The 13,858-nt window shown below is 41.5% G+C and overlaps 1 protein-coding gene across 2 annotated transcripts; it reads left to right on the forward strand.

Moving 5' to 3' along the window:
• On the forward strand, positions 1-12,801 carry coq3 (coenzyme Q3 methyltransferase). 2 transcript variants are annotated; one of them, XM_086114120.1, is made up of 7 exons: positions 352-489; positions 2,217-2,391; positions 2,521-2,658; positions 4,175-4,274; positions 8,174-8,440; positions 11,614-11,773; positions 12,251-12,801. In XM_086114120.1, exons 2-7 carry the CDS (start codon positions 2,285-2,287, stop codon positions 12,424-12,426), a joined length of 948 nt encoding a protein of 315 aa, XP_085970246.1. In that variant the 5' UTR covers positions 352-489; positions 2,217-2,284; the 3' UTR covers positions 12,427-12,801. The 2 variants fall into 2 exon arrangements, with proteins under 2 accessions (XP_085970244.1, XP_085970246.1); XM_086114118.1 differs by lacking the exon at positions 2,217-2,391 and having other exon boundaries at positions 1-489.
• Positions 12,802-13,858: the final 1,057 nt, after the last annotated feature.

The raw sequence follows: 13,858 nt of genomic DNA on the forward strand, positions 1-13,858 counted from the left end.
TTTGGATTAGTCAACATTTAGGCTCAGGGTGGTGGTGTAGATTGTTATGATCCATCCGTACTCTTCTACGACGAAAACCTGAATTGTTACAGAAGAAAAGTTAAGAGCAGCGTGGACATCACAAATACTATTGTCATGCGATGTATGAAGAACGGATTCACAACAAACGTGATTCAACACAAATTATGCGAGTCAGGAACCTTTCGTTTTCTCTGCTGTTTCTAGTCGAACAGTTGTCATTACAGTGCCGTGCTCCACGGTCAGTTTGTGATGTCAAATTGTGTTTGTCATAAACATGTTCGCAAACAAGTCGGGCCGTGTCATGTTAGGGTCGTGTCGCCGCAAAGCAATGTCCGTTTGCAGCGTTGTTCAGAGTCTCGCGGGTAATAACCTATTCAGTTGGAATGTGGGGTGCAAACAGCGGACTCTGTGGCTCCAGATGAATGTTGCGGAGCGGACACAACAGCGGGCCGTGCACCGTAAACTCAGGTACTGTACGCGAGTGTTGTAGCAGCTTTCAAAATAATCATTTACATTAACAAACGTCAAACCCGATTAATCCCACTTGCAACATTAGTTGCTGCACCTTTCATGTTACTTAAAATGTTGCTTTGAATTTAAGTAGCTACATTAATGAAAAATAATAGGCAATCCATCGATCTATTAAATATTGTATATCAGAAATGATCAGGTGACCAGGCCTTTTACAACCTGTCTGAACCTCTGCAGGTTGATATCGGCGTCAAACATTTGCGGTACGCCTCTCTGTCCTGTGCACACGCAAGTGCCGCCCAAAAAACTCCCCGCAAACTCGGGATGCACGATAAATATCGGAAATACGACGTCTTGTCAATAAAACAAATGCCATTTTAAAAAAAAAGGACGGCCATGGGTAAGACGGTGTTCTGAAAGCCAACGAAGATGGCTGCGCTGTCAAGAAAGGAAAAGTGCAAATCTTTTGCCAGAGAGGAGCCAAGGGCTCAAACGAGGCGATCTGATTTTCCAATTGACGGCGTGGGCGCTTGGCGACCAATCTTTTTGCGTCGTTGACTGTTGTGCGCTACGAAACCCGAGCCGCCGCTATCTTCTAAAACAGGTTGTGCAATGCTTCTGCATAACCTGACAAAAGGAAATCAAGACACGAGCCTCACTTCTAATTCATGGCCGGGTGACCTTAGCCCCGTTAGCGTTTCTCTCTCGCTTCAAGTGCTCACTTGTGTGTTAACTCATATTTCTTCTCTTTTTTTTCACTGCACTTTTTCACCTTGCCGTACTTGTGAGTGCTCTTTTTGGATCCTTACCCCAGAGTTTGGACTCTGAGAAGAGACCTTAACTATCTTAATAAAGGAATGCTGTCACATGATAAGAGTCATTCTTAATGGAACTCTTAACTTAAAGTACAGGTATACTGTATTTTCTGAAAAAGAAAATGAGTGTTGAATTCACAGAATAAATGCAAGTTGTGGCGCATGGTCAGCATGGTACCACCTCTGCCTCAATTTGAGCCGGGAACAACCTTGATAGGTCTACAATAAAACAAGATTGGACCCTTTAAAGGTGTATGCAGCTGATTTAGAGTGTTCCATTAACCTGTCATGCATGTTTTTGGAATGTGGGAGCAAACCGGAGTACCTGAAGAAAACCCACGCAGGCATGGGGGAGAACTTGCAAAAAGGCTGGGGCCTGGAATCGAACCCACAATCTCTGTACTCTGAGGTGGACATGCCACACCAGTCCTTTTCCAAAGTTTTTAAATTGGTTAAATAAAGAATAACCATCATATCAATTTGATCGCTGGCTCTCGTCTATAAATACCTAATTATGGATATTTGCAAGAGTGTCTATTGTTAACCACCCCAGAAAAGTAACTTTTGCACTTTTTTTTTCAACCCGAAGTGTAATTTTTTGCACTTATGTTCATCTTACTTGTACGTGCAAATAGAACTTTGTATGTAAATAAGTAGGGTTTTTTTTCATATTTGACACTCTTTCTCTCTATTAGAAGCATGTTTCATTGATAACTATAAATCGTTCAAATGAAATGATTCTTGACCACCATGTCAATGTGAACGTGAGTTTTTTGTTATTGTAAAGTGTCCTTGGGTGTCTTGAAAGGCGCTTATAAATAAAATGTATTATTATTATTATTATTATTACAGTAGTACTATTTCTTCAGAAAACACATCACTGTCACACCGACTTGTACTGGTTTACAGGGTGGTCTTAACTGCCATAAAATGCAGATGGCTCTGATGTATCCAAGCAGTGCCTGGACCCGGGCAAGATGATGTCTCATGTATATGTCCAAAAGTCAGCTGAAATGGACTCCAGCACATTGATGAGCCCAATGAAAACAAGTTGTGTAGATACTTCATTCCGTAATCTTTACACGTGTGTGAGATTTTTGTGTGTTCATGTGAATAAACGATGCACATAAGGCTTTTCCACATTGACAGGATGTGACGATCCATCCCATTTGTAACATCTGTGCATCCCCCCCCCCCCCCCCCCCCCTCATAGTACAAGAGCAGTCCATCAAACCACAGTGGACCCTGATGAGCTGAAACGTTTCCGATTACTGGCCAGCAAGTGGTGGGATGAAAATGGCGAGTTCAAAGCCCTGCACTCTATGAATGACCTGAGAGTGCCTTTCATAAGGTGCGTGTTTGTACAGATTATATATCACAATAGATATATTTTAAATTGTAATGCTTCCAAAGTGCTATTAAATATTTTGGTTGTCTGAAGATAATCTTGGGGAATCTGTTCTTGTGGTATATTAGGGCAGAGCGTATAAGTTGAAGGTGACGGAATTCCTCCTCACATTGGCACATTTTCATCATTTCAGTCACCCCAGCACTGCACATGTGCCTGCTTTGATTGATAAGATCTGCTGCTAGAGGCCAGCATGATAATCACGACTTGAGCCGTCCTGCGTGGAGGCCATTGCTGCTCTCCTCCACCCCCACTGTGGTCTCTTTGGTGCAGTTGATGTGTCGGTATGGTGACAGTATGACAGATCCAGTGCCCATATTTTGAGTGTGGCTGATTTGCCTGATGCATCTCAGCCCTGGGGACATGTCTGAATGAGACGCAGCATCATTTGTACTATCGCTGCAGGGTTGTCACCTTCTGACATTCTTACTGTGATATCGTTAATGTCGCTATGGTGCTTTCTTTTAGAATGATCACATGGACATTTGGAACCACCTCTTGTTTAGCAAACAACAATTTTCAACCCCCCTCGTCTATTTAATTAGAATAACAGGTCAGATGGTATTTAACATGTTCGATTTTTTCATAGCTTTTATTAGCACATCTCATAGCTCGCTGGCTACATATCTGTCAACAACTTATTTTCTTTATTTGCGCCAAAGCTCACACTTAAATGACAGCAATCTGTGCCTCGTACGCTTTCTTTGGCCAAGGCCGAGCCTGGTCACACAGCATGGGAGTCAAGGCAGGAGGACAGAACAAAGCAATGAGCTCGGCAGTGGTCAGCAGGTTGAATTTAGCCAGAGAATAACTTGTGCTTGTTGTGCACTCATAATCTAACGTAAAGTCAGGACCTCCACCTTGATTCGTGACTCTCCTGGGGAAATGGGCCTCACCTATTTACAAATGACAGTAGAAAATTCAAGAGCATTCTCGCAAGCAGTATGGTGAGGTACCTTTTGGCATCCGTGATATCGGGAAAAATAAATGTACCCATGATCCTGTCTGACGTCATCCCAAACCACGCCATTATTTTAGGCAGGTGCTGCCTTTTTCGAAGAGGATCTTCTTTTGCCCAGCAGTGACAATTGTGACAGTTCATGAATCCACTGTCCTTCAGCTCTGTTTTTAGGCTTTGGGACATTCAAAGAGAATAATCAATTAAAAAAAAGATTCAATTCTCATCCATTTGAAAACAAAGTACAAACGCCCCCGCCCCAAAAAAAACCCACCACAAATGAGAAAAATATCAATAGATGATTTGTATTTGAAAATAAGGTGTTACTTTTCAATCAAAGTGTAGTAAAACTGATGGTTATGGCAGATCACTGCACTCCACTGAAAGAATACATCCCATGCAATCGATTATACAGTATTGCCCATTTCAAATTGCAGACTGCTGCCATCTTTGTGTGTAACATTCATGGTTTAAATAATTGTTGCTTATTTTCCTGCTCAGAGATAATCTGCTGAATATGCACAAAGCACAGCATCCTGGAAAACCACTTGCCGGACTAAGAGTACTGGATGTTGGCTGTGGAGGCGGTCTGCTGACTGAGGTAAGGGTGTTTTATGTAGAAAACCAAAGAAGTTGGGACGTTGTATTGGGTAAACAAAAAGAAAAACAGAATTAAATGATTTGCAAATCATGTTCCAACTCTCTATAATTGAATAGATTACAGAGACAAGATATTTAATGATAAACTTTATTGACTGTAGCAAATAATTATTAACTTCAAATGTAATGGAAATAACACATTCCAAAAAAACTGGGACAGGTGTTAAAAAAGAATCCCACAGGTGAACAGGCTCACTGGGAAGAAGTGGATGCCATGATTGGGTATAAAAAGAGCTTTCCTGCATTGCTGAGTCATTCACAAGCAAAGATGGGTTGAGGTTCACCTCTTTGTGAATAACTTCCTGAGAAAATAGTCCAACATAAAAAAAAAAAAGTGCAACTTAAAACTCTATGCACAGCAAAGCCATTTGTCAACAACCCATAGAAAAACTGCAGGCTTCTCTGGGCCCAAACTCATCTAAAATAGACTGAAGCAGAGTGAAAAAGTCTTCTGTGGTCCGACGAGTCCACATTTTAAATTGTTTTTGGAAATTATGAATGTTGTGTCCTCTGGGCCAAAAAGGAAAAGAACCATGCGGACCGTTATAGATGCAAAGTTCAAAATCTAGCATCTGTGGGGGCTGTGTTCGTGCGACCTGCAAGGGGAACTTACACATCTTTGAAGACACCATGAATGCTGAAAGCTACATACAGGTTTTGGAAAAACATGCTCTGAAAAGCAATGTCTCTTTTATGGGCGCCCCTGTTTATTTCAGCAGGACAACAGCGTGGCTTCGTAGTAAAAGAGTGCAGGTACTTGACTTGCCTGCCAGCAGTCCAGGCCTGTCTCCCATTGAAAATGTGTGCCGCATTATGAAATGTAAAATATGACAACAGAGACCACAGATTGCTGAACAGCTGTAGCTGTACATCAAACAAGAATGGGAAAGGAATCCACCTACAAAGCGTCAACAATTAGTTTCCTCAGTTCTCCAACCTTCATTGAATGTTGTTAAAAGAAAAGGTGATGTTACACAATGGTAAACATGACCCTGTCCCAGCTTCTTTTGAACGTGTTGCAGCCATAAAATTCAAACTTAATGATTATTTGCTAAAAACAGTGTATCAGTTTGAACATTACGTATCTTGTCTTTGTGTTTTCGATTAAATATAGGTTGAACATGATTTGCAAATCATTGTTTCCTGTTTTTATTGATGTTTAACACAACATCCAAACTTCATTGGAATTGGATTTGTACATATATGTGTGCAGAGCTGGTGTTAAAAGGGCAAGCAGACCAGCATCACCTTTGAACACAGTCTTCTGCAATTGTTTAAATGACTTGATCTGTCAGATTGTCGTGTTCTGCAAAACGAAAATCTTTCACAGTGTGAGAATGTGCTTTCAGTGGCCTCTGCCCAACCTGACATATAACATTAAATATCGAAACAGATGTTTAATTTGCAGTTTCTTTTGACTTGACTGGTCTCAGTTTGGTGGAGTGGACAGTCGGTCTTTTGAAATTGTTTTTGCATTTGTTAGTGTCGATCGCTGTTTCGTAGGGAACAAGCCCCTGTCTTTGCTTTCATTTACGCTGGGGATTTAGTAGTTGCGCCATGTGATCTGGAAAGACAAAATCAGGTCCTGTATTTATGCGGCTCACACAGACTGTCATTTAGATGCCGACACTGGAGCAAGTCACAAAGTCTGTCTGCGGCAAATGCAAACCGGGAAAGTGTCTCTAGATGTTTATGTCACTTCATGCAAGCCTTCCCATCAGAGAAGATCATCTGTAGCGGAGAAACTGGCTTTGGGCAAGTAAATTCAGACCGGGCTGTATTTTTAGCTTTAGTCCATGAGGGGGCGCTAAAATGGCCATTTAGATTTGGTTTGGTTTGGTTTGTTTATTGAACATAAAACATAGTCATAATTTGACAGAAAATAAGGTAAATAAAATAGTAAAAAAGAAAGAGATCAGTCATCATTCAACACAGTTATGTTCAAGGGAGTAGGAAGAAGTAAAGAACTTATCTAGTCCTACCCCGTGTTATGTATTTATATCTAATGAATCATTTTTATATCAATCAGAAAAGAAAGAAAGTAAGAAGAAAGAGGTCTCCCTTAAGGCTCATACTTTAACCCTTAACCGTGATATTTTTACAACTTTTGGTTTGTATCGGGATTTTATACATACACACCCTGGCACTCTTGTCTCAATTTTCTCTTGTATTCATAATGGATATTTCAATACCTTTCTCTATTTATCAATTTAGTTCTGATTTATCATTATATTTAATGTTTAGAATTTATCATTTTAACTCAGATTGATGTAGGTTGTTTGTACTATTTTTTTGATTTTTTTTTTTTATAACTCAGCAAGCGATTTACTGATTTTCAGGTCCGTTTCGAAATTATTCCACAGATTAACACCTTTGATAGATACACTTCTTTGCTAAGATAAGATAAGATATCCTTTGTTTGTCCCACATTGGGGAAATTTACAGTCTACAGCAGCAAGATTGGGTAGAAAGAAGAAAAACAAAGTCTTCGCATTCACAAAATGAATGTTACTGTTTCGATGTACATTTCAATCACTCCTGGTCAGTGTTTCCCCAGTCTTTATTCAGCTCAAGACACCTACTTTACATTGGAAATATCTTCTTACAAACCACCAAACAAAAATGACAAAAGTATGATTACTGAAATAATGATTATCTCGTCTCAAGTTCCTCACAAATGTACTTTCTCAGTGTAAAGTCTGAGCCTGTTAAATTGAACACAGAGGATGCCATGACTTATTCAGTTGTACCATGAATGCTAACAGGTGGATATACATTCATGTACCTACAACGCTGAATGATATTAGGAAAAACTGAATTGCGATTTGATTTTCTTTTTTCCAACAATGATTGCATTTCAATTCAATTCACAATTTTCTTCACATCAAGCTTCCTTGCAATGTTCACAATATTTAGTCACATTTCCAACCATGACGGAAAGCTACACCAAACCATCAAAACATTACAAGCTATTACTTTAATAATGCATGGACACTGAAGGGCTGTGTGAGCCAGGCAATCCTTTTTCAAGGTTTTTAAAATGGTTCAATAAAGCAAGACAGACTGCTTGCCGCCATACATATTGGATATAAATATGCAATTATGTGTAATAGTGTATGTCTCTATGTAAAAATACTTTTTTTTAAACCAAAAATGCTCAAAATTGTGTACTAAGTATGCACAGCCACCTTGTACCAGTTGCATATATGCTTATATATATCTATATCTATCTGCATTTAGATTGCACTTATATTGAACTGTGTACTGCTCTCTTTATCTACATTTATTGTTGTGCTTGCAAACACTTTGTTTTTCTTCTTTCTACCCCCCAAAATTGCTGCTGTAGACTGTAAATTTCCCCAGTGTGGGACAAATGAAGGATATCTCAAATCTCAAATATCTCTAATGTACACGTTCTTTGTACATAAATGTACTCTAAGCTTATATGTACTGTACTTTTTAGACAATAAGTCTCTGAAATCTAAGTCACACTACTCAAAAACAGCATCATGAAGAAGAAACGGAACATATAGAAGTAATTTCGGAGGATAAGTTGCAAAACGAGACCAAAGACAGAAGACCTCGCACTCGCATCCAAAATCCCCTTTCGTGTGCCGTTCAGTTATTCAGTTTGCCCCAAAAAGGGAGTGCCGGGGCCCAGTGCATCAAGTTGTAGAGATGGAAAGAGTGCAAGCATGAAAAAAACATAGGTGACAAAGTGCTATATTGTCTATGCACAATTTCCGATTTTGTTTTCCCACTCCCATACACAGTGATCATAACGCATCTTTCTTCTGTCAATCCACCTCATCCGATAATCCCCCAACCCCTATCCCCCAGCCTCTTGGTCGCCTGGGAGCCAGTGTGTTAGGTATTGACCCAGTGGAAGAAAACATTGGCACGGCACAGCTGCATTCGTCGTGTGACCCCTACCTTGGCGGGCGGGTCAGCTATCGGGCGTGCACCCTGGAGGAGCTGTCGGCAGATGTGGCGGGAGGAGAGACGGACCGGGGAGACACGGTGTTCGATGCCGTCGTAGCGTCCGAGGTCGTGGAACATCTGGCCGACCTGGAAACATTCGCCTTCTGCTGCAGCCGCATACTGAAGGTGTGTGCTTGCTTCCAGCTGCTCCCTCAAGTCAGATCCTGCTTTGCATCCCCGCGGGCTTGTTCAGCTGAGGCACATATGGTGACATTGCTCAGGTACCCTTTGCTGTGCCTCAATGGGATTACATTACTGTGTTCTACATAGATTTCAGTTGCCACTGAAGAGAAAATCTGCCTCTTTCATTTTTTTAACACTGTTTCTAACTTTATGTACCGTATTTTCCGCACCATAAGGCGCAGCGAAAAGTCTTGAATTTTCTTAAAAGCTCACAGCGCCTTAAAATCCGGCACGCCTTGTGTATCGTCATTGCGGTAATATGTCGACCCCAAGATGGCTCCTTCCTGGAGACATGCTTACAATGTTATAACTTGCTGTTGGTTCAGTGAGCTGCGTCACTGCTTTATTAAATACGTTTTTGTTGCAGCTCCGAAAAAAGGAGAGCTGTAGTGGTGTGTTTTTTAAACGCACACTTTATGAATGGTTTTGGTTTGTTTGGTTTGTTTATTGAACATAAAATGGTTTTCACAGTCTCAACAAATACAGTTACATCTGCCCGTTTCCGTGCCTTCTCTTCCTCTTTCGACTCGAGAGGCGTTCATGACCGCCTCGGAAAAACGTAAATTAACGATTCCTACAAAAATTGAAAATAATGAATCAAAACAGAAAATCAAGCGAGAAAATCACAAAATAAATTCTATAGCCCCCCCCCACGGAATTTATTTTGTGATTTCCTCGTTTGTGAATACAGTATACAACAAAGGAATAAATAACTAACACTTCTAAGACAGTCCAGTCTCCCTCAATTTACTGACATCTGATCGTTCTGTTGCAGCTGTGCTCAAGGAAATGCCAAAATAAATTATGTTGGGGGGCTATAGAATTTATTTTCTGATTTCCTGTTTTGATGCATTGCTGTATTTTCAATTTTCGTAGTTTCATTGAAGTAATCGTTAATTTACGTTTTTGGAGGCGGTCATAAACTCCTCTCGAGTCAAATGAAAGGCTGTAGCTTCATCTAGTGGGTGCATTGTAGATTGCGCCTTATAGTCCAGTGCGTGCAATATATGAAAAAAAATGAAAAATAGCCCATTCATTGAAGGTCCGCCTCATAATCCAGTGCACCTTTTAGTGCGGAAAATACGGTATTTGTTTCTAACACTTGGAGCACAGTTATGATCAAACAAGTTCACTTTCACGTTATGTTCAGTGTTAAGAGAATGGCTTGTGCGGCTGAATATTCGTCCCTATGAAGTTGTTAAATCCAGACAAATCAAGACAGCGTGAGAACAGCTTTGTTAAGTAACACTAGATGTCGCCCTGGAGAGACTTGTAGAGTGCTGTACATGTTGAAAGCCTTTTGAGCATCCACTCACGATCTTTGTTCACCAGCTTATCAAGCAGCTTTTTGTTCTCACTAGTAAGACAGGTCAGTGCACTCGTCGAATCACTGTGTCTTACAAGTAACACTTCTTCCACTGTCGCTTTCCACTCCTGTAGGCCTTTGACATTTCTGCACACTAGTAGGACAACCTCAACATAACTAAGTGGAGAACTGTATGTTACTAGTGGGCTCAAGCAGCGTACTGTTTGACATCTGTGCTCCTTGTACTACTCATGTAGCGCTAGATATTAACCAGTAATTTTATTTAAATATCACTGGTGATACTAGTAGCATGCAGTTGTCCACAATTTTCTCTCATCACAAACATGTAGTTGTCCCATGAGTATGCCGAAGTTGTCTTGCTAGGGAGAACAAAGAGTATACTAGTACACACACCTTAAGGTGGATTTCAAAGATCTTGAAGAACTGAGGGTGGCCCGGTGGGCCTGTGGTTAGTGCGTCGACCTCACAGTGCAGAAGTACCGGGTTCAATTACGGCTCCGGCCTCCCTGTGTGGAGTTTGCATGTTCTCCCCGGGCCTGCGTGGGTTCTCTCCGGGTACTCCGGTTTCCTCCCACATTCCAAAAACATGCATGGCAGGCTGATTGAGCACTCGAAATTGTCCCTAGGTGTTCGTCTCTGTGTGCCCTGCGATTGGCTGGCAACCGCTTCAGGGTGTGCCCCGCCCACTGCCCGAAGACGGCTGGGATAGGCTCCAGAACCCCTCCTGCGACCCTTGTGAATGGGTGGATTTAAGAACTGATGACTTTTCATCATACTGCACTTTCTTATTCAAACTCTATAGTGTTTTTTAATTAACTTTATTTTTGTACGATTATCTACCTCAGCACTTTTGAAGCAGCAGCATCAAGACCAATACAATACAATACATGCAGATTTATATAGCGCTTTCACAACAGCGGCAGCTGTAACAAAGCGCTTAACAAAACAGTTAACATAAAGTAAAATAATAAACACAACACATAACATAAAACACGGACAGTCATGCAGTTCTAACCACTTTTCCGTCACACGCTTTGCTGTTTGAAGCAGTTTGAGATGAAAGAGGACAGAATCAAAGTGTCCTTTAACCAGTGGATCAGAGACGTCATGCTCAAAATGTGCACACGTCGGCTACAAGCTAAGTTTCAAAGTCAACAAGAAGCTGTAGCATCCATTGACGAAAAAAGAGATTGGTTCACTTCTCCTGTCCCATGAAAATCCATTTCAATTCCAAGCGGCGACTCACGGTTCCAAATACGCATCGGCGCTCTGCGCCAACGCTCCTCTCTCCTCATCCTCAACTTCAGCAGCCATCCATCCAGCCGCACCAACGCCGACTGTCCAACAGCGCCGACATCTCCACTGAACAAAACGGGGTTGTGAAAAATGCTGCCCATTACAGGCGCAAAAAACACAAGCGCCCCAGGTCTGTCCAGCACCGACAGTCAATGGCGCCGACATTCCTCCCAATCGAAATCTGTGCTGGTACAGGCGTGCTGCCGAGAAGGCGCAACCACCAAGCACAGATACTTCTCCTTTGACGAATGTCGTGGCTGAAAAGCGCTGAAAACAGTCCATATCAGGTCCACACGATGAAACAACAAACAACATGTGACAAAACAAAAGACAAAAACAGCAAAAAAGAACAAACAAGCAAGGCTCTTGAAGAGCACTTGCCGAAGGCTGCCTACTCGGGCGCCATCTTGGAAAAAAAAAACCCCAGACACAAGTGTGTACAATAATTAGCGATCCTGTACGAACTAAAACTGTCCATGTTGTCTCTGTGCAGCCAGGCGGCTCACTCTTCATCACCACCATTAATAAAACCAACCTGTCATACGCGTTGGCTATAGTGGCGGCTGAGCAGCTGCTGCGCATCGTTCCCAGGGGGACACACAACTGGGAAAAGTTCATCAACCCCGTAGAACTGGAGCGCCTTCTGGAGTCCAGTAAGTTACCATACAGAGCTTCACGACTGCATCTACGTAGCCCCTTCATATACATAACAATGCTGTCATTTTATTCATTCCCATTTTAATTTCACAAACTTTTGGAAAAGTGTTCAAAATAAGTTACCCACTGTGATGAATGAGGAAGGATGAAGACGTTTATGCAAATATGAGCCTTACCTCATGTGTGGATTCTTTAAACATAAACATTTTTAATTGTGCAGGTTTCAAAAGGAAGGTAACGATTGAATGTAAAAACAAAACGATTCATTCTGAATGCTGAAAAAAAATGACAAATGTGGACGTTTAAGCTGTATTCTTTAACTGAAATATGTTCACAACTCCTCTTTGGATTGAGTCATCTTTTTTTCCCAACTTTCTTTTCTTCACATCCCATGTTTTGTCTATTTCTTGCAACTTTTTTGAAGTCTGCTCTTTTCCTACTTTGACCCCACATCTTACTTCGTCCTCCATCAGATTGTTTCTCAGTGCAGTCGGTCCAAGGTATGATGTACAATCCAGCATCAGGAGCCTGGAGCTGGACCAACAGCACTGCCATCAACTATGCCCTGCACGCTGTCAAACTGGCTGAGGAACCCCCATCAGACCCTCAAACGGACAAGGCAGACAACTCCGCAGCTTCACAGAGCTGAGCCACGGAACATAGACATCAGTCAAGAAATTTGATCCGCTTGCTGTTTTGCACATCTCCACAGCAGACAATTATGTCTAAATAAATGACTTTGTCAAAAGCAGAGCCGCAGCTCCACATTGCATCTCTTTGAACGCTCATAGCTCATCTTGAATAATTCCAACTCAATTGGCTGAATATTGTGAGCACGAGTGCAACGTGTTATTTGTGTCGGGGATGCTCACAATAAACAGTTCCGTGTGAGTTTGCCGCCACAAGGCTGTGTATTTTTAGCGTGGAAGCAGGAAGAGGGGGCAGTCACGTGCTCGTGAGGGTGGAGAGCATTTCACGTGCCACTACTGTATTATGTAATCGGAATAAAGGCAATGGCAGAGAATGAGTCACGTTTTGTCTGATGTCTAAATAGCTGGGATGTGAGAGCGAGAGCACGTTTTCAATTACTCTACATGTATTCTGTGGGAATCCAACCTCTACAGCGGGGAAGTGATTATTTCATCTGATTCAGCTGAATTTGTTTGCTCACTTACAAAGAAATGATCCCCAATCTCCAATGTTTATGGGTCATTTGTTGATTATGGTAGTACACAAAATATCAGTCAAAAATGCAGGGGGGGGGGGGGGTTAATTCAAGTCTTGGATGGGCCTTTCGGCATGACAATTACCCACAACTAACTGCCAGTGTAGTAGTGGCTCACCAAGAAGCATTTTGAGGTCGTGGAGCTCGCGGCTCTCTCCAGATGTCAAGCTCAAAGAAAACCTATGAAGGGAACTGAAGTTTGGAGTTTCTGAACTGTACCCAAGAAACATGAGAGATTCTGTAATGAGGATCAAAATCTTTTGAGGTTTGTACAAAACTATCTCATCACTGAGCTTGCCAACAAAAGTTTCTCCATTTGGCACTAAGTTTTGTGTGTCTTGACAATCAAATATTTACACAAACAAATATATATTTTAAATTTTGTAGTCAATCTCTTAGCATATCAATCAGGTTAAAAAGCAATAATTGGAATTGTGAAGAGATTTTTGAGTCATTGTGCTTTTTTTGATACGATTTGAATGAATGGGCCATGGTGGCACAGTGGTAACTGGTTAGAACGTTCGACTCAGTTGAGAGGCGTAGGGTTCAATTCCTGCTCCGGTCTTCCTGTGTTGACTTTGCTTGTCCTCCCTGTCAAGATGCTCACCAGACATGATTATCGCATGGGTCCCTTAGTTAGACTGCTCACAATGAAAGGGTCACGCGCAAATGTGCAATTTGATTAAAGAGCACAACAAATTTCACTTTACATAGCTGGCAGTCAACGTAGTTGTTTTATACACCTTTTGTAAATAGGCTAACAAACAAAAAATGTATTTATTACCATTGAAATGAAAGCGAAAAGTACCAATGGGGTATGTTTATAACGCTATCACCCTAATATAGTACTGTAATC

The sequence above is a fragment of the Hippocampus guttulatus genome, chromosome 6 (genome assembly GCF_054856545.1).
Source record: "Hippocampus guttulatus isolate MCC_2025c chromosome 6, RoL_Hgut_1.0, whole genome shotgun sequence".
Lineage (NCBI taxonomy): Eukaryota > Metazoa > Chordata > Actinopteri > Syngnathiformes > Syngnathidae > Hippocampus > Hippocampus guttulatus.

What these genes read in the sequence shown, in the direction of transcription:
- coq3 (XM_086114118.1), top strand. Translation starts at nt 296, where the DNA reads ATGTTCGCAAACAAGTCGGGCCGTGTCATGTTAGGGTCGTGTCGCCGC. An exon ending in CTGAGAGTGCCTTTCATAAG is followed by an intron (nt 2,659 to 4,174) that starts GTGCGTGTTTGT and finishes TTTCCTGCTCAG; the next exon opens with AGATAATCTGCTGAATATGC. An exon ending in GGAGCGCCTTCTGGAGTCCA is followed by an intron (nt 11,774 to 12,250) that starts GTAAGTTACCAT and finishes GTCCTCCATCAG; the next exon opens with ATTGTTTCTCAGTGCAGTCG.